The following is a 22,338-nucleotide window of genomic DNA, read 5'->3' on the forward strand; positions in this document are numbered from 1 at the left end:
ATAAATAAAAAGGTCATATTTACGATAGTGATTGTTTTTCAATCCTAATTTACAAATTAAATGATTCAGATGCTTAATCATGTGTAAAAATCGGTGTCAGGAATCTTAAGTTGTTATGAAAATCAAATTTTTAGAATTAAAATTTAGTTTTGTAAATTAAATACTCACCTTCATAAATTTAGATACCAGTCCACTCCTTAAAATGCTAGGCACTAAGTGAATGAAGGGGAGGGGGGAGGGACCTCTGATTTATGAAGGTGAGTATTTAATTTACAAAACTAAAATTTAAATCTAAAAATTTGATTTTTATTACATTAAATACCTCACCTTCATAAATTTAGATAACAGAATTTAACAAAGCGCTGAATCCCCATCACTAGGAGGAGGGAAAACAACATGTTGAGCAGCAACTAAAGGCCCTAAAGAATAGAGGTTGTCACAATGAAGAGGCATTGAACGTAAATAATGGTTATAAAAGGCACTATCAGACCTCCAAAAACCAGCTGACATGATTTCCGACATAGAGGAGGAATTAAAAATGTTCAAAGAAGAGGCTAAAGCTCTAACTTCATGTGCTTTAACTTGATGTTTAACTAAAACTTCAGAAGAAGCAGACTTATAAGCCAAAATGACAATATTGCAAATCCAGGTAGAAATGATTTTAGCAGAAATTTCAGAAATTCCTTTTTTATAGGAATGAACAACCTAGAAGAACCAGCAGATCTTAATTTAGCTGAAGAAGCTAGGTAAACAAGCAAGGCTCTCACTGGACACAAAACCTGATTATCCGCCGTGGGAAGTAACGCAGGAATAGTAATTTGACCAGAACCTTTATCAGGTAACTGGTTCTTTGCTAAAAAAGATGGATCAGTGAGAAGAGTAACTGAAAACTTATCAGCCGCAAAGCGTAGACAAGACTCAGAAATTGACAAGGCATGAATCTCACTCCTTCTGCGACCCGTAGCCAAAGCTATCAGAAAACAACATTTATAAGATAAAAATTTCAAGGAAGCTGAATGTAAAGGTTCAAAAGGTGGGAACTGAAGAACCTTCAAAATTAAACCTAAGTCCCAAGAAGGAACCAAACGCCTTTGACGAGGTCTATTAAGGCAAAAGTTTTTTTATCAACAAAGACAAAAACTCATTGTCACCAAAATCAGAGCCTCCTGAAAGTGATATTGTTCTGGCTATGGCAGATCTATATCCCTTTATAATAGAAGGATAATAACCCTTTTCTTCAAAAAGATGAAGGAAAAAATCCGCTAACTGTTGGACAGTAACTGTGATGGGATCAATCTGTTTCGACAGACACCAAGTACAGAAAATTGACCATTTGGAGTCATACACTGCTCCTGTAGATTGTCTGACTGATCCTGAGATACGCTTGGTTGCTCCCTCAGAAAAGCCTCCCTTTCTGAGGGAATTCCTGACAGTAACCAAGCGTGCAGATGGAGATTCTCTAGACCCTGATGCAGTTTTCTTCCTTTGAATTGAGACAGTAGATCCTCTCTTAGAGGAAGACGAAGAGGCTTCGCACAACACAGAAGTAGTAGTTCTGGGAACCAAGACTGTCGTGGCCAAGCCGGAGCAATAAGAATGGTCTTGCAAAGATCCCTCTGAATCTTGTGCAAGATCTTTGGAAGAAGACGAAAAGGAGGGAACATGTAACTGAACATTCCCTTCCAAGATAGGGTCATAGCATCTACTGCCCAGGCTTTCTCGTCTGGAATGGGAGAAACGTAAGTCTCCAACTTGTGATTCAGACTGGTGGCAAAAAGATCTATATGAGGACGATCCCAACAAAGAATGATCTCCTGAAACACTGATGGATGAATTTCCCATTCTGTGTTCACTGGAACACGGGAACGGGAGAGAGCATCCGCCAGAAGATTTTGACTGCCTGGAACATGTCTCACTGACAGAATTATATCGAGACTGACACAGAAGAAGAATTTCCTTGCTCAGATGATTCAGAGAAAAGGAATGGGTCCCTCCTTGATTCTGAAGATAAGTCACTACTGTGGAGTTGTCCGTGGCAACCAGTAGTGACTGACCCTGAACCACAGCCTGAAACTGATGGAGAGAAAGGAACACAGCTCTCATCTCTAGCAGATTGATGTGTTCCTCCAACTGAACACCTGACCAAAGGCCTGATGCTGTCCTGCCCTCCAGATAAGCTCCCAAACCCATCAGACTTGCATCTGTGAACAGAGTTAGGCTGGGGTCTGGAGGATCCAACAAAACTCCCTTCCGAAGATGTTTTTCCTGAAGCCACCATTGAAGATGAGGTAACAACCGAGGAAAAATTGGAACAGGTGCCTCCCACAACTGAGAAATTGGGTGCAAAAACTCCGACAGATACCACTGGATTGGACGAATATGTAGACGTCCTAGTGGAATGACGTCCATGATCGAAATCAAGAAACCAACCAGCTGAAGCAATTGACGAGCTGGGACAGATGAAAACTGAGTCAGAGCATTGACTAACTGACGTACCTTGACTACCTTCTCTTCTGGAGGAAGCACTAGACCCAAATCTGTCCAAAAATGTTCTCCCAGGAAATTGAAACTCTGACTGGGAATTATCTCTGATTTTTCCCATGAAATAAAAAAACCCAGTCTCAGGAGCAAAATGATAGACAAATTGGTGTGTTCCTCCAAAAGAGATCGGCAATGATTCTTGATAAGAGAATCGTCTAGGTAGGAGTGAATGAGTACTGCCTGAGTATGAAGATAAGACACCACCGTCTGAAAAATCCTGGTAAAACTAGGGGTGCAATAGCCAGGCCAAAAGGTATAGCCTTGAAACTGTAAACCTTGTCTGCCCAAACCAGTCTCAGGAAATGACGAAACTTCCTAGATGAATAGTCGACCTGATAGATTCTTTTGAGAATCGTTTGTCACTGACAGATTGATTGGAACAGGAGAAAGAGGAGGCTGTTCCAGAAACTGAAGTTCCAATCCCCTCCGTAAAATCGAAAGTACCCACTTGTCTGAAGTTATCAGAGCCCATTGATCTAGAACGTGGGACAGCCTGCCCCCCACTGGAAGAAGAGGAAGAGGAGAAGTATACTTTTCCTCTTCCAGTGGGGAACGATTCAACGGAGGGGACAACACATCACTTACCCTGCTTCTTTCCCTTAACAACTTTAGCTTTCTTCCCACTAGAATAGTTGGGACGAGAAAAAGCTGGTCTCTTCGTAGGCTGTGAATTCGAAGAAGAAGAGGTAGAAGCCTTGGGTTGATGAGAAGAAGGATTGTTAACCTGAGTGGTCTTGACAAATCTTTTCCCATCAGTGACCTTCACATCCACCTTGACCACAGGAGGGGCCTTATTCAACTCCTCCTGTAACTGCTCTAAGAAAACAGAGAACAACTTGTCCTTAGACAAAGGAGAACTGACAAGTCACTGCTGAAGTGCTTCAGAGACAGTTGATTTATCAAGAATCTCCTGTCTCTTAGCAAGAGTAAAGTTGTCCACAGTACCAAGAAGAAGGAATTGAGACATTCCAAGACTCTTGTCTACCTGAAGCAGCATAGACCTCAAGTCTGAAAATTCCTCCCCTTTGTCCTTTAAAAGAGACCCAGCTGCTGACAAAAAGTGCTCAGCTGTCTCAAGAACAAAAGTTAAACACCTCAGATTATTCTCTGACTTGACATAAGAAGCTTGAGAAAGTCTGAGGCCATCCAAAGGTTTCGAACCAAGTAAACTAGAAAAAGCCCTGTCACAATTAGGAGCCGACATACCCAAGGAAGATCCATGGATCTCAAAGTCCTTAGATCTACATCTCCCTGGGTAAGAGGCAGGTCCGAAACCAGAGAACTTACTACCACCAGTTTTGCTAGTGTTAGCAAGATTCTCAGCCAGAGAAGAGTTTACAAAAGACAAAGCAGTTGTAAAATGCCCCGACTCAGGAAAAGAATAATACCCCTTAGACTCTGGCTTGACTATACCTGAGCAAGCCATGAAATCCGAAGGAGTAGAAGAAACCCTAGGTGGAGACGACATGGGCATATCTGACATATCCCTGCGAATCGAGTAGACCAGACTCCTAAGGCAATCAGAATTGCCTGAAGAAGGCTCCTTAGGAATGAAAGCATCTCCCTCTGTGCTTACTACACTGTCAACATCTGAAATACCACCTTGGTCATCCAAAAAGTTACCCTCCTGACTTCTAGGAGCCAAAGACACCGAGTCGTCTTCCAACAACTGTCTAGGAGGTCTGGGAGGGTCCTGTACAGGATCCTGAGACAGACCCCTAGACTCCATCAGATCAAGCCTGTTACCAAACTCCATAAACTTAGCATTCACAGTAGCTTGAATCTTGTGTATGGACATGGTAAGACTCCTCATCTCATCCTTAAAAGAGGATGACTCTGAAGAGGGTCTACCACCAAACCCCTGACCAGACCAAACTGATTGAGCTGAATACGGGTCAAAGGGCTGGGGATAATGCGGCAAGTTGGGCATACCCATAGGCATGGGAGGGTAGGCAAAATTCATGGACCACCTAGTCCTGGAAAAGGGGTCACTCCTGATGCCAGCTGGTAGAGTCTCCTGCCTGCTTGTCGTGCAAGACACAGGAGACGTTGGTATCTGTGCAGGCCTAGTAACGGTATGTGATACCCTGCTAGGCCTAGATAGCCTCAACTGACTGGCACCGGGAGTGAACGGCAAAGTCCTGACAGGAACATGTTCTGAGTCATGTTCCATACCAACACCTGAAACACCTGGAAATTCCAGACTTCTATCCCAAAAGTCATCAGAATGGGTGGCCGAACGCCAAGGGGACAACAAATTACTGTTGGAAGTGTGTATTTGACTGTCACTTACCTCTTGGGTAGCCGAAGCTGGAATTTTATCCATAATATTCAGATAAAATTATGATAAATTATCTAAATATACTTATAATAAACAAAAATATCAATTTAAATTTCAATATATATAATAAACAACTTGTTTGCAAAAAATAAACTTTTTCCTCCTCCACAAAAGCGTGCAGCATGCGTTGTTGAACCGGAAAAAATGATATAGGTTTAGGAAGCACAGGTGTCAGGTGGGAGAGGTTGTCACGGGGTCATGGTTCTTTTTCTGGCTGGTTTCCGGTTGAATAATGCAGCGAGTGGACTGATATCTAAATTTATGAAGGTGAGGTATTAAATGTAATAAAATTGTAATACACAGAAACGAATGCGGCATACGGAGGCTCGATGAGTTAAAGTCAGTCCCATAGGTCTTCAGAAGACTTGACGTCTTCTTCCACCAAAAATGGCCTCAAGAATTTAATACAGAAATGAAGGACCCTCTCTCCGATCCTAATAAGATGATAATTGTATATTATTTCTGTGAATCTTTTGATTTTGAAAATAGTTCCTAAATTGATGAAATACAATAGATAGATATAGAAACAGGTCTAGGTTGGTCCAGAATAGGTTGATAATGTATCAACTAGATCAAAAGTGGTAGAGAGTTGGTTTAAGTATATGGGTCAGACACATATAAAACGGTTAAGTACTGGTCAAGTAAGGGTTGAGTACAAGTTCAGACTACAGTGGAGTAATAAACCTTAACACCCTCATCAGTTCAGATGAGTAAAGAGATAGGCTGCTTCAGACTTCTACTAGTTGTAGTACATGACCATTCCTGGTACATACATGGTGTGAGAAGATCAATGTTGAATTTTTGAGCAGTGTTTTGAAGACTCATTGTTTTGCTTTAGCCATGGTTTTGTGCGTCATTCTTTTACCTGTTTTACCTTATATGATTAAGAGATGGATCTGTTTGTATTTAGAATCAACAAGTACTAAATTATAAAGTTGAAATTATCAGAGACACTAAGCTTATAATCAATATGAAATAACCGTTTCACAGCTGATATGGTATATGTTCCTTATGTTGAACTACAATCCCGTTCCCTGTTCACAAATGTGACCTACTGAATTAGACTATTTACCAGGTTTGTTATAACACAAGCAACACGAGGGCAGGGTTCTTGGTAAGGCGAGTCCATGAGTCCTGGACACATCAAAATCTGTCTGGACTCACCATTTTCAAAACTGGTGAGTCCACAGATGCATCAAGATTGAAACATTTTGTATAAACTGAACACAGTTAAACACAAATATCATCATTTTATAGCAAATGTTTAAAAGTGATCTGAATTTAATATCATTTCATTGCTCTGTTAGGCCATGGAGACTAAAATATTACATTATATTGTAGACTTGGGGTAATTGTAATTGTAATCATTAATCAGCTGTAATTGATTACAATTTTTCAAGTAATCATTGTAATCATTAATCAGCCAAAAAACTGATTACATGTAATTTAATTTAATCAATTACTTTTCAAAACACCCTGTAATCCTGATTACTTTTAGATTACATTCTGATTACAATGCATTTTTTTAACTGTTTATGGTCAAGAAATGAACCTTTTTGTTATTCTTATTTAATAAATATTAAGCATGTTAAGATAGTTTTGTTTACTTTATAAAGCATGTATATCAATTTGTATACTTCAGTAAAAAAATAAATTGTTACAGCATTAGCCAAAGAAGAGACATATAAATACAATTATGTCTTTCGCCTTAGTAAAAGATATTGTACATATGGACCATAATTTGGTATTCGGCCTTTGGTTTCTTTTTGTATCCTTTTTAATAAGTTCTAAAACTTTAACTTTTATTCTGTGGGTTGTGTTGATGTTAGAATAGTATTAATGGAACAATTGAGTTTTTTAAGAAAAAATTAATACATTTTGATTCACCGTTTACTTGACAGGAAACCAAACAGGAAACCAATCTTTATTTTCTTTATTTTGCACAATATATTTCAAAAGACATAAATGAACACAATTACTAGTGTTACTTGCTTCATGTTAATATTTAAAATCTATTTTCAATGTTAAATTAAAGGGTTTTTTAAACGCGACAGGAAACCATAAGAAACAGAAAGCATTTTTTTAGTTTTATTTTATTGCAAAATCTGCTTAAAATAATCTGAACAGTATACTTTTTCTTAAAATCCATTTTAAATGTAACAGTATTATAAAACTCCTAAATATGTGCTTGTTTTGAAAACAATTAGTACAATTTATTCAGAAATTTCCATATTTTCTTCATTGATACAGGATACCATAATCGTTGTATCTTGATGTTTTAGCCAAAAAAATGTATTTATATTTGGTTTTGAAATTCCAGTTATATACAATTTATTCCAAATCATTGGCAATGTAAAATTCTTTAAATCCAGTAAAGAAAAAAACTTTTAACTTGTAATTAAAACCTTTAAAATAGGCACCATGTGATATTTGTGACATGTACACCATCTACATGGTTTCCACATTTTAACCTACTTTAGTGGGCTAAAATCAATAAAGTACTTCCTTTCAAGTCATGCATGGTAAAAGTTTACTTCTCCTTTGACAAGTTTATTGCATTTCTGAAAAGTGTTTGCAGAACATGAATAAAAAAAAAATAATTAAAAATTATGACAAAGATACCACTTTTGTACATTCCAAGTGTAACGGTATATTAACATGTATTTTTTATTAAATTATCTTTATTCACCTAAAATATCCAGTTATATTTACTGCTGAAGCAAAATCAATCCAACGAGCATCGGCACAATGATAAGAGACGTAATGTCGATTGAATTTTCCAAGGACCCTTTACATCGTTATCGGGAAACGAAGTGTGTTATAACGTCTGTCAAATCTGAAATCGATTTTGTCAAGTCATTGGGCATTTATTTTCAAACAAGATCGTATGTAACATTATGCACATAGGAAAAATAATAGACCCCCGGTGCAATCTCTTTGAAAATTGTATTTTCCTTTTTTAAACAAGACAAAACAAGTCTACAGATTATGTTTGCCAACATCCCGTTGGAAACAAAAACAATGTTTAGACCTAGTATTTCATATATCCGGCCGTAAGGGCGTGATCACATGTTAGTCACATGTTTCACATATGACCGGAAATGATTAAAACTTAACGACAAAAACAATTTTAATAAAAAACAAGAATGTGTCCAAAGTACACGGATGCCCCACTCACACTATCATTTTCCATGTTCAATGGACCATGAAATTGGATAAAAAATATAATTAGGCATTAAAATTAGAAAGATAATATCATAGGGAACATGTGTACTAAGTTTCAAGTTGATTGGACTTCAACTTCATCAAAAACTACCTTGACCAAAAACTTTAACCTGAAACATGCACTTTCATTTTCTATGTTCAGTGGACCGTGAAATTGGGGTCAAAAGTTTAATTTGGCTTTAAAATTAGAAAGATCATATCATAAGGAACATGTGTACTAAGTTTCAAGTTGATTGGACTTCAACTTCATCAAAAACTACCTTGACCAAAAACTTTAACCTGAAAAACTTTAACCTGAAACATGCACTTTCATTTTCTATGTTCAGTGGACCGTGAAATTGGGGTCAAAAGTTTAATTTGGCTTTAAAATTAGAAAGATCATATCATAAGGAACATGTGTACTAAGTTTCAAGTTGATTGGACTTCAACTTCATCAAAAACTACCTTGACCAAAAACTTTAACCTGAAAAACTTTAACCTGAAACATGCACTATCATTTTCTATGTTCAGTGGACCGTGAAATTGGGGTCAAAAGTTTAATTTGGCTTTAAAATTAGAAAGATCATATCATAAGGAACATGTGTACTAAGTTTCAAGTTGATTGGACTTCAACTTCATCAAAAACTACCTTGACCAAAAACTTTAACCTGAAAAACTTTAACCTGAAAAACTTTAACCTGAAACATGCACTATCATTTTCTATGTTCAGTGGACCGTGAAATTGGGGTCAAAAGTTTAATTTGGCTTTAAAATTAGAAAGATCATATCATAAGGAACATGTGTACTAAGTTTCAAGTTGATTGGACTTCAACTTCATCAAAAACTACCTTGACCAAAAACTTTAACCTGAAGCGGGACAGACGGACGAACGGACGAACGAACAGACGAACGAACAGACGGACGAACGGACGCACAGACCAGAAAACATAATGCCCCTACTACTATCGTAGACGGGGCATAAAAAGGAAATAACTGGACTTCTGTTTCGTGTGAAATGTAACGCATAACGATAACGTCATTTTCTAACTTAATTATTACGAAGAACAAAACTAGAATGTAAATCATCTCTGATTTACCTGTTTGAACATCTCGCGGAATTCATATTTGCATATTGTTATAAAGAATTCTATTACAACAAAGCAGATTACATCATCTAAAATTTGCGTTACGAAATCGGAAACCGAAGTAACGCTAGTGTTCTTACACCTGCTACAGAAATACTTATAGTTCTCAGCATTTTCTTCTGACTATTCTTATTGGTCGATGTTCTTTATTATTTGAAAGCAAAAGTTACGAATTTGCTGGTGACGATTATCTATAAATCAGTCAGCGTTATGCACTTCGGAAGCGAAAAGTAACGCGAGAAACAACACAAAAATACGGTCGTATAATCTTTGAAATTTGTTAATTTCAATTTTTTTTTCTAGGGAAGAGTAGCATACACTTGTATGTTGATAAAAATAAAGGCATCTTTAGATGTAGTTACAACTTTTCTTACAGTAATACACATTTTTATCACTTTTCTATCGTTATAGGAAACGAGCCCAATAGCAAATTATGGTCCATATATATATTGACAATTTAAGATGTACATTTATATTTATTTGATAATAACTGTTATATTCTAGTTATTAATTCTCAGTAACCCTGAATTATAATCTCTTGTTAATATTGTGATTTTTGTCAACTTTGAATTGACAGGTAGGAAACCAATTAAGGTTTGTTTTTATTGCAATGACCAATTGAGTATAGCTGTAGGACAAAAAAATCTCTAATTAGCACAAACAAAATTATAAGTTGGAAAAACATTATTTAAAATAAGCAAAATTTTATATGTATTTGGACTGGACATATAAAATGCAATGCATGATGTTTAGTACTTGTGTACAATTTGAATAAACAATTTTATTGAAATTTACATAGATTTTTACTGGCAACTTTATTTCATCCATATTTCAACTTCCATAAACTGCACCTTGAAACACATAAAGTCTGGAACAGGTTAGAAGACAAAGAGCAAACTCTTTATAAAGCTTTGTTCAATTGAAGTCTCAAGGATGACAAAGTGTAATGAATTAAAACCTGTGACACAATGTTCATGTATGTAGTGAACTTTGGTGCTTTATTAAATAGATGAAGTTAAAAGTTATCATTTTATAATATATGAAACATAGTCCTTTCTAAAAATGCTATAATAGTATATAAAACGTTTATTCATTCACTTCATTCAAAATTTTTTGTTTTTAAAATTCATTGTAATCAGATGTAATCATGATTACTTTGCCAATGTAATCATTAATTTAATCAGACACTTTCAGAAATGTGGTAATCATTAATTTAATTTAATCGTACAAATGTCAAAGTAATTGTAATTTAATCAATTACATTGAAAGTAATCGAACCCATCTCTGTTATATTGCAATAAAATATCTTCTTCTTGCTGTTGGACTCACCATGGCCAAAAATGATGAGTCCCTGGACTCGCCTTCAAAAATCCTTAGCGAGAACCCTGGAGGGGTGCCACATGTGGAGCAGGATCTGCTTACCTTTCTGGAGCACTTGAGATCACCCCCAGTTTTTGGTGGGGTTCATGTTGCTTAATCTTTAGTTTTCAATGTTGTGTCTTGTGTACTATTGTTTGTCTGTTTGTCTTTTTCTCTTTTAGCCATGGCGTTGTCAGTTTATTTTCGATCTATGAGTTTGACTGTTCCTCTGGTATAATTTTAGTATTCCAAATTTTTTTTTTAAAGTTAAAAGTGAAAGATTAGATTCCTTGCCAAAAGTCTAAAAATAATTTCATATCAAATATTACCAGTAAAATAATTATTAGTTACTTTAAAACACTTTTTTTTGTCATGAAGAATATTTCATACCATGATTTAGTGTCACTTAATAGTGAAACATAAACTACTATTGTATATCAGAATTCATTCAGAATTAATTATCATACTGAAATTTCAAGTCTTTAATTATTGTCTAAAAATTGGGGTCTATTCCTGAGGAATTGGAAGTTTAAGTCATCCGAATCAATTAAAACTCTTCAAGTATAATCAGCACAAGCCTTTCTTAACAGGGGAATTGAAGAAAAAAATTGAAGTAAATTGATGCAACTTTGGTTTGTTTCAAGTTGTCTGCTGATGTTTTCTTTAATTTGTAGTAATCTACCAGTTAAAGTTTAAAAAACTTTAGCCATGCATTAAAGAAAGTGTATGTGTAATCAATATTCAGTTGCAGTTCAACATGATTTTTTAATGCATTCAAAACATCATTTTATTTAAATTTGAACACCACCAAATTAGATCTAAATTCTCTTTGAGGGCAACATCTGTAATATAATTTTGACAGACTTATCATTTTTGCAGGTTTTAGTTTCTCTCTCTCTATCAGTTCTAATTTGCAAGATTATTTACAACACATGTGTCAAAATTGTCTTTGAATGGCTATAACTCTTATAAAATAATCTAAAAACAAAGTCAGCTATGTTGACTCATTCTGTATATCTTGTCTAGCTGTTCAACTTTGACAGTACTTGCAGTTATCCCATTTTCTATTTATAGCAGGTTTAAAAAGACATGTTTTCTACACTACATAATTCTATAATGAATATAGCAAAGTTCGGTTGCAATCAGCCAACTAAGAGGAGTGATAACTGACAACAGACGTCAATTATTGGCAATAAGTCACACAATCAGTTCGTTCCAGGTGTGATTAAACTATATAAGTTATATATTAAATTCCTTTCCTATGTGAATCCTTTAAAATTCAATCTTATGAGTTGTGTGAAAAAAATTCTTTTTTCTTTCTTTTCAATTTTAAAATTAGAATTGATATGAATGGTACCAAGCATACAAGGACAAATTTGCATATTATACACTTAAGTATGTAGTCGGTGAATAATAAATAATAAAGTTTCTTGATAACAGTTTAAACTTTTATTCATATTTAATTAATGTGCATTACCTCCAGTATATTGTGTTCATTATTATTGTGTTCTCGTCCTGAACATCCATCACATATTTACCACTGGATGTTAAACAATCAACAATCAACCAATCAGTACCTGTGTATTAAAGTTCTGATTTTGATTTGTTTCATTGATGTTTTTGCACAGTGCCTTAATATCATACAGTGTCTAGACATTTGTTTAATAAGCAAACAGCAACAAAGATTAATGTAAACCTACCCATGGTTGGTCAATTTGGCCCATGTGCTCCACTAACTGTAAGATAACAAAAAATAACCAGTTAAAGGTAACACACACACACACAATTGTTTAAAATTTGTGTGTTTTTATAGTGCCAATACATGTGACATTATGGTAAATTTTTAAATGTTTCCTAGGAATTTCCCAATGTAGATTCTTTCCTTCTAAAAAAGTCTTGAGGAAATGAAAACTGGTAAATAATTTTATTTCAACATAATGGTTACAACTTTTTTATCTCTTTTTTGCAATTTTCTAAACGATACACTCTTTATTTAACTTTCTGCTTGAAAGTGTAAAACATAAGAATGTCTAAATAAGGTATAATGTTGCTATGAAACCCACTGTATACAGCAACTATACTTACCTTTTTCATTTCAGCTTTATTCAGTGCTGTACCAATCATTATGGACTTTCTACATGATCTAGAGGCAAACATCTGTCGAACTCTGGATGGACGACACATTACACCCTAAAAACATACATTTAGTATAAGTTTTATCTGTTGCAAAAAGTCTATACATTGTATCTTCAAATTATCATGGGTAGTAAAGATAAGTCATAGTTACAAAGTCTTGTGAATTTAAAAAAAGAACTGCCATTATAACTTAAATTTACATTTATTAATTGATTAGTATTCAATAGGAGTCCATATTGGCTGTATCACTGCATTACAAAACTGGAGACCTCTTAGATTTCTAAGGTTAAAAGAGGGATAAATTTAAGTTTTTATCATTAGATAATTAAAATATAATGGCAGCATATATATAACAATGCATGTTACTGTCATTTGGATAATTCCTAAGCACTTAATTTTCTTCTTTCCTATATAGAAACAATAATCTATCTTAAAATATTTTCCAATTTGATAAACAAATATAGACTAAACATTAAAAGTATGTTATCAAGCTTGTAAAAGACGACAAAACACACTGCAGGATAGTCAAACTAATCAGTCAAAAAACACACTGCATGATAGTCAAACTCATCAGTCAAAACAAACTGACTTTTCTATCATCTATTTTGCATACTGTTATGGTTGTTTGGTTTTTTTTTGCCCTGAAATTGAATGGTACTATATCTAAGGTTTTTTCAACAACAGAATATACATTTGATCAAAGCCATCACAAAGTAAATCAGCCTCTAGTCAACTTCACTGACAGTGGCTTGTACAATTCTCTGGGCAAGAGCAGTTAAACTGCAGTCTGGATCTCCCGAGAAGTGATGGTAAATCTCTTATTGTAGTGAATAGGACATGAATACATGTAGAGCAGGATATGCTTACCCTTCCAGAGAACTCGAGATCATCCCAATTTTTGGTGGGGTTTGTGTTATTTTGTCCATAGTTTCTGTCTTGTGTATTATGTTCTGTTGTTTGTCTGTTTGTCTTTTTCTTTTTTAGCCATGCATGACATGGTCAAGTTTATTTTCAGGTAATGAGTTTGAGTGTCCGTATGGTATCTTTCACCCTTGTTTTCCCTCTTGAATTAATTAATTCTATCTAAATTGAACATATACTCACAGGTGAATCTGTTAACATGAAGATTAGTTCCTCTATATCTGAAAATAAATCAATATCTGTTTATATGTTTTTAATAACAAAACAAATTATAACTAAATCACAAAAATTATCTTTAAAATTAAACACAAAATGTCTGTTCGATTCAACAACATGTGGTCTGTATTGGCTCTAAAGTTAAATAAATAGGGTCAAGCTAATGCTAAACAGTTGAATCCATATATGGTGTTTAATTGTGATAAGTTTTGTTTTATTTATTTGAAACAGTTTCTGAAAAACAGAATTTAAAAAAAAATGGTATTGATTGCAATAACAAATACTGCTAAACATTATGTCATTAAGATACTCACTTAATTATTATTATACTCATTGAATTATTTTTATACTCATTGAATTATTTTTGCAAAACTCTCTAAATAAGACAATAATGGAAAATTATTTGATATTTTTTTTTTTTATCTATAGGCTTTTAAGACTGATGTATGTGTATAAAAAAATATACTCCTGTTAAACCAGATGTCAAATCAACCAAGACTTCTCATTTAAAGTTAAAATACATTGTAGTTACATGATTGTGCTAAAATATATAGAGTTTCCACGTCGTAAGTAGCAACTACATTTCTAAAATTTATCAACGACGACAAATGGGCTGGCCCAAACAAAGCAGCCTCAAAACAAATGGTATTTTCCAATGCTAATTATGCAGACAATTATATGCATTCAGTGAAATCAACATCTTACCGACTGGCCTTACTTTCTTTTTTGTTGTAAAATACTATTTTTGAAGAGAAAACAATATAACAACATGTAATATATTACTGACTAACCATCTTTCCCAAATGTCCAGTTTTTACTGACAGGTGTAGAAATTAACTTGACTCTCTGTGTAGGATCACCTGTCAACAAAATAATATACAAATACTTTTCTTTGTTTAATGATATTAAATAATGTAGTTAATTTTAATGTTACAACACCAATTTCTTTTTCATTCTATATCATGTATATCATTCTATCAACAACAATAATCTCTGCAGGTCCAATATTTCATAATGTCATCACATCAATGCTAATTTCCCTGATGTCAAAGTCTTGGACACTGATGTCAGAATGCCTATTCATTTCATCCTCTTATGAAAGATAACACAAGAAAATTTATTTTTGATTCAACATATATAAAAACTATACAACACAACCTCCAGAGAGCTTTTGACCGAATATAAAAACATAAAGACAACATGAAAACAATAATAAATACATGCATTAAGGTGGTATGGGAGTCTAAAATAAAAATGATAGAATTTGTTCATACTTTGCCAAAACATAGCATCTATTGATATATGTTAAAAGTTTAATAACTAGAGGCTCTCAAGAGCCTGTGTCGCTCACCTTGGTCTATGTGCATATTAAACAATGGACACAGATAAATTCATAACAAAATTGTGTTTTGATGATGGTGATGTGTTTATAGATCTTACTTTACCGAACATTCTTGTTGCTACAATTATCTCTATCTATAATGAACTTGGCCCAGTAATTACAGTGGAAAATATTTTCTAAAAATCTACAAAAATTTATGAAAAATGTAAAAAATTTACTATAAAGGGCAATAACTCCTAAAGGGGTCAACTGACCATATCAATTATCTCTATCTATAACAGTACTTTCTGTGGAAAATGTTATTGAAAATCTTCAAATTTTAACAAAATTGTTAAAAATTGACTATGAAGGGCAATAACTACTTAGGGGGTCAATTGACTATTTTGGTCATAGTGACTTATTTTTAGTTCTTACTTTGCTGTACATTATTGCTGTTTACAGTTTATCTCTATCTATAATAATATTCAAGATAACAAAAAAACAGCAAAATTTCCTCAAAATTACCAATTCAGGGGCGGCAACCTAACAACCGATTATCCGATTCATTTGAAAATTCCAGGGCAGATAGATCGTGACCTGATCAACAATTTTACTTCCTGTCAGATTTGCTCTTAATGCTTTGGTTTTTGAGTTATAAGCCAAAAACTGCATTTTACCCCCATGTTCTATTTTTAGCCATGGTGGCCATCTTGGTTTTTCTAAAAGATTACTAAGATTTACGAAAAATGGTTAAAAATTGACTATAAAGGGCAATAACTCCTAAAGTGGTCAATTGACCATTTTGGTCATGATGACTTATTTGTAGATCTTACTTTGCTGAACATTATTGCTGTTTACAGTTTATCTCTATCTATAATAATATTCAAGATAATAACCAAAAACAGCAAAATTTCCTTAAAATTACCATTTCAGGGGCAGCAACCCAACAATGAAATGTCTGATTCATCTGAAAATTTCAGGGCAGATAGATCTTGACCTGATGAACAATTTTACCCCTTGTCAGATTTTCTCTAACGTAACGGTACCCAAATTGCACCGAGTACCCAAATTGCATCTATTAAGCCAAAATAGTAAAAATAATCTAACAAGATTTCCTAGAGACCGTAAACAATTTGTATTTTTATGATTTGATACTATGCACATCTTTCAACATAGGTAAAACTATTTAGATATGCACAAAACGTTCACAGTATTCATCAACAGGTGAAGTGTTTACTAAAAAAGCAAAATGTACTGAAACGTCGCCATGCGACGTCATCAAAACGTCATCTTTATAAAATGATCAAATACAATATGTTACAAGTATCCATTTAAAAAAAAAATAAAGAGTAAGCATGGACTAACATCCAATTGTTCAAAATATTTGAAGAAATTAAACAAAAGCTCTGTTATTAGAATTTTGACAGTGCGAATTTAAGCATGGATGCAATTTGGGTACTCTTCATTTCAGAATCATTGATGGTTTGGAGGTCAGTTTAAACCCATTTTTCTATGATTCCATATGGATTAAAAATGAAATTGGTGGTCTTCTATAATAAAGAAGGATACGGCTACAAAATAAACACAGAATGGAAATTTTTGTCTTTATCATAAAAAAACGTAGGTGAAAAAACTGTCAGAATAGGTGCAATTTGGGTACCGTCACGTTAAATGCTTTGGTTTTTGAGTTATAAGCCAAAAACTGCATTTTACCCCTATGTTCTATTTTTAGCCATGGTGGCCATCTTGGTTGGTTGGCCGGGTCACCGGACACATTTTTTAAACTAGATACCCAAATGATGATTATGGCCAAGTTTGGTTAAATTTGGCCCAGTAGTTTCAGAGGAGAAGATTTTTCTAAAAGATTACTAAGATTTACGAAAAATTGTTAAAAATTGACTATAAAGGGCAATAACTCCTAAAGTGGTCAACTGACCATTTTGGTCATGTTAACTTATTTGTAGATCTTACTTTGCTGAACATTATTGCTGTTTTCAGTTTATCTCTATCTATAGTAATATTTAAGATAATAACCAAAAAACAGCAGTTTCCTTAAAATTACCAATTCAGGGGCAGTAACCTAACAACGGGTTGTCCGATTCATCTGAAAATTTCAGGGCAGATAGATCGTGACCTGATCAACAATTTTACTTCCTGTCAGATTTGCTCTTAATGCTTTGGTTTTTGAGTTATAAGCCAAAAACTGCATTTTACCCCCATGTTCTATTTTTAGCAATGGTGGCCATCTTGGTTTGTTGGCCGAGTTACCGGACAAATTTTTTTTAACTAGATACCCCAATGATGATTATGGCTAAGTTTGGTTAAATTTGGCCCAGTAGTTTCAGAGGAGAAGATTTTTCTAAAAGATTACTAAGATTTACAAAAAATGGTTAAAAATTGACTATAAAGGGCAATAACTCCTAAAGTGGTCAATTGACCATTTTGGTCATGATGACTTATTTGTAGATCTTACTTTGCTGAACATTATTGTTGTTTACAGTTTATCTCTATCTATAGTAATATTCAAGATAATAACCAAAAAACAGCAGTTTCCTTAAAATTACCAATTCAGGGGCAGTAACCTAACAACGGGTTGTCCGATTCATCTGAAAATTTCAGGGCAGATAGAACTTGACCTGATAAACACTTTTACCCCCATGTCAGATTTGCTCTAAATGCTTTGGTTTTTGAGTTATAAGCCAAAAACTGCATTTTACCCCTATGTTCTATTTTTAGCCATGGTGGCCATCTTGGTTGGTATGCCGGGTCACCGGACACAATTTTTAAACTAGATACCCCAATAATGATTGTGGCCAAGTTTGATTAAGTTTGTCCCAGCAGTTTCGGAGGAGAAGATTTTTCTACAAGATTACTAAGATTTACGAAAAATTGTTAAAAATTGACTATAAAGGGCAATAACTCCTTAGGGGGTCAATTGACCATTTTGGTAATGTTGACTTATTTGTAGATCTCACTTTGCTGAACATTTTTGCTGGTTACAGTTTATCTCTATCTATAATAATATTCAAGATAATAACCAAAAACAGCAAAATTTCCTTAAAATTACCATTTCAGGGGCAGCAACCCAACAACGGAATGTCTGATTCATCTGAAAATTTCAGGGCAGATAGATCTTGACCTGATAAACACTTTTACCCTGTCAGAATTGCTCTAAATGCATTTGTTTTTGAGTTATATGCCAAAAACTGCATTTTACCCCTATGTTCTTTTTTTAGCCGTGGCGGCCATCTTGGTTGGTATGCCGGGTCACCGGACACAATTTGTAAACTAGATGCCCCAATGATGATTGTGACCAAGTTTGGTTAAAATTGGCCCAGTAGTTTCAGAGGAGAAGATTTTTGTAAAAGTTAACGACGGACGACGACGGACGACGGACGCCAAGTGATGAGAAAAGCTCACCTGGCCCTTCGGGCCAGGTGAGCTAAAAATGATAGGTCACCACACATTTTCTCAAACTACAGGTTGTGACAAAATAACATGTTTTGTATAGATTATACAAGGAAAAACACCATTTTGTGATTACAGTAAAACCTGTATAAACCGGCCGGCTACGGGACTATGAAAAAGGGCCGGTTTGGACAGTGAGCCAGTTTATTCAGGTTTCCGTGTTGACCGGAAGTTAATGACTTGTGACGCCCGACATTTTGCATGTAAAAGTTCTCTATGATTGTAAATTATATCTGATTTAAATTAAAATACTTTCAATTTTTTTTTCATTGTTTGCATTTGCATCAAAATGCTCGCGTTGTTTGGATTATGTAGGACGAGAGTTTCAATTTACTCCCATGATCAATAATTTGAAATGTTGGAATGGTCGATTAAAAAGCCAGAATATTTTCAAACGTAATTTCATCACTTTCGAAACTTTGTCGTACAGTGTACAATATCCATTGATTGTTGTCATCCGGATGTTTTTCATTATCAAGGTCATTTGTTTAGGGGTTCACAACAGGGAACCCAGGATTTCGAAATCACGATGTGAATTTCTTACTCCGCGATTTTAATTTGTTTATCTAAGTTAAAACGTAAGTTCAATCCGAGATATATTCGGTGTGTCTTTTCGTTTAATTGACACGTTTATAATGTTTTAATAAATAATGCAGCTCACTACTGTACGATTGTAGGTTCACAGTTTGACACCTAACTAATTAATTGATTATCACGAAAAGCCATGTTGTATAAACAGATATGTTTTGATTGCATATCGATCATTGAAATTAATTAGACAAACCGGTTTTGACAGGTAATAATTAATGTAATTAAGAGTATTGGGACTTCATAATTAGACCGGAATTCGGAATATACAGGGTCCGGTTTACAAAGGGTATTTTAACAAAGATTTTGAATGGAAAAATATGGGACTTTCGTTTTCGGCCGGTATGGACAAGAGACCGGTTTATTCAGGGTCCGGTTTAATCAGGTTTGACTGTATAAATTAAACTAAATGATAGAATTGTGTAATAAATTATGCAAAGATAGCTTTCAGACAATGCTTTGAGAAAATCATTAGAAAAGATAGGGTCACAATACGTTTTTTCCAGCTAAAATATAAAATATGAAAATTTCATGAAGATTCCTTTAGAAAATGCACTGTTTTAGAGTTACATCCCCTTAAAATGCCAATTTAAAAACATCTAAAAACAACCAAAAATAATCTACACATGTAACAATATTAATATGTATTAGTTATATTCTTATTGACTGGTTCTTTTAAATTAATATCTATATTATATATCTGCATTCCTGCATCAAACTTGATGCCAACTACTGAACTTATTTGTAAAGGACTTTTGACCCGAACAAAATATCTCTCAATTCTTTGAATACATCAAAGTAGATACATGTACAAGGTTATATTTTGAGGGTACACTATTTTGTTTTAAATATTATGAAATAAAATTTCTATACTTATGTTTTGCTTAGAAATTATTGACACTAATACAATCAGAACCGAAAAACAGATATTTTGTTTCTTTTAACTTTTCAAATACAGAACACTTTTACCTTTGAAATACATGCCCATCAAAAACTCAGTAGATCATTTCTTTTATATATTTTGGGTTAACGCATGTTAACTGTGAATAAAACATTTTTTTTTTTTTTTATTATTACCTTGTTCATCTACAATGAAATCAAATCCATTCTTTCGGAATACTTCGATACTCTCCATTAGTATAATTTCATTACTGGATGTCAGTTCTAGACTCTGTGGACTACAAGACAAAGAATAGGGTAAATTGTTTGCATACTCTCTTCTTTTTTCAGGAATTTTGTTTTAACATTTTCAATTTATTGTATAAGCACAATTTGATAAAAAAAAATATATAAACTAAAGCACATAGCACATATAAATGCCTAAAATTTCTTGAAAGGAAAAGATGAGTTGGTGCATATATATATAAAAGCAATTGCATAAAAAATTTTAATTGCAATAGAAATAAAAGTAAGGGGTCACCATATGCCTGCCACAAATGGTAAGCAACTTTGTTGCCCTAGTATTCCTGACTTCACTTTACAGAAGCCTCAAGGAAAAGTTTGTTGCACTCGATTTTCAGTTAAATTCCCAATGTCAAAAACAACAGGTCAAGGTCAGATAAAACCTGCTAGTTTGACATGTACACCACACATAACAATCATTCCGTATACCCAATATTTTTGACCTATAAGAGTATCTAAAATACAGAATTGATCACAAAAATTTAATCTTAATCACTGATCCATGATTTGAGGTTGAGGTTAGATGAATCTTGTCTGACAGACATTTAGACCTTTTAATGAACCATATATCAATCCTATTACTCATATGTGAGAATTTCATATGATAAACAAGAATGTGTCCAAAGTACACGGATGCCCCACTCGCACTATCCTTTTCCATGTTCCATGGACCGTGAAATTGGGTAATAATCTAATTTGGGTTGAGTATAGTTGAGATTGGGGTCCAGGAATATTCAGTTATAAAATTCAGACAATTCAGACTAGTCAAGTAAAATTCAGTACAGTCTAGTACTAGTACCAGTACGTACAGCTAAAGGCTATCTCAGACTTTTAATAGTATATGGTGAAGTGTAAAATGTTGTGCTGGAGCCAAATATAAATAACAGTTTCAACTTATGAAAACAGCATATCATGTGACAAAGTTGATGTCACAGGGTCATATTTTTATGTTCAGTGATGAGAAACAAGACATCCTTTTGTTATTGACCATGTACAACCTTGAAATATTTCACATAAAAGACAGAGCTGCTGTTTCTCTTTTAAACCCCCACACCTTTTTTCATAATTTTTACAAAATTGTGTCCGTAATGCAGCTCCACTTAAACATTTCATATTACTTAATAGTTTCAGGTTTTGAATGGCTATGTCTCTGTATAACTACAGTTTTAGTTTCTGAATCTGAATGACTGACTGTATGTCCTCATAACATACCACATCACTTATTGAATCAGTTTCTGAATCTAAATGACTGTTTGTCACTGTAACATTTCACATTACAGTAAAAACTGTATAAACTGGCTAGATATGGGACTATGAACAAGAGCTGGTTTGGACAGTCAGGCGGGTTTTCGTTTTGACCAGAAGTTAATGACTTGTGCATCTAATATTTTACATGTAAAAGTTCTGTCTAACTACATATCCTTTTATGTCAGGTAGACCTTGGTAGCATCAGTCCCTGACTTGTCACTTTCACTTTGTGTTCATTGTTTTCATTTGCATCTAAATCCTCGCGTTGTTTGAATTGTAAAACAACAGTTTTGTTTTACTTTCATCGTTCATTTCAGACATTGGTATAGCTGATTAAAACACCAAATTTTTATCAAACACCATTTCATCAGGATCAAAACATTTTCATACAGTGTATGATACCAAGGATTTGCCTAGTATACAAACACTTGATTATACCCATGAATTGTTGTAATCCAGGTGTTCACAGTGATCTGGAAGGATTTTTTCTCTATGGGCCCAGGGCCCCTCAAAATTAAATTCAAGGGGCCATTTCAAAAAATAATGGGCCATGTTGTAAAATGAATGGGCCATTTGAATTGACTACAGTGAAAAAAGTAATCAAAGAGCTGAAAGCTCTGAAGAAAAATGACGCCACTGTCTCTAATATTGGGATAGTTTTTATGCAA

The 22,338-nt window shown here is 34.0% G+C and overlaps 1 protein-coding gene across 2 annotated transcripts in view; it reads right to left on the reverse strand.

The window, feature by feature from the left end:
- The window catches only part of LOC139487551 (mismatch repair endonuclease PMS2-like), a 61,164-nt gene that overhangs the window by 12,272 nt on the left and 26,554 nt on the right, over positions 1 to 22,338 (reverse strand). For both annotated transcript variants that reach the window (XM_071272433.1, XM_071272434.1), the window contains exons 21-25: positions 20,318 to 20,418; positions 14,655 to 14,723; positions 13,831 to 13,868; positions 12,676 to 12,780; positions 12,291 to 12,326 (exon numbers count right to left, since the gene is read on the reverse strand). In XM_071272433.1, the coding sequence (XP_071128534.1) occupies positions 12,291 to 12,326; positions 12,676 to 12,780; positions 13,831 to 13,868; positions 14,655 to 14,723; positions 20,318 to 20,418 (349 nt within the window). The remainder of the gene's footprint in view (positions 1 to 12,290; positions 12,327 to 12,675; positions 12,781 to 13,830; positions 13,869 to 14,654; positions 14,724 to 20,317; positions 20,419 to 22,338) is intronic.

The sequence above is a fragment of the Mytilus edulis genome, chromosome 9 (genome assembly GCF_963676685.1).
Source record: "Mytilus edulis chromosome 9, xbMytEdul2.2, whole genome shotgun sequence".
Classification (NCBI taxonomy): Eukaryota; Metazoa; Mollusca; class Bivalvia; order Mytilida; family Mytilidae; genus Mytilus; species Mytilus edulis.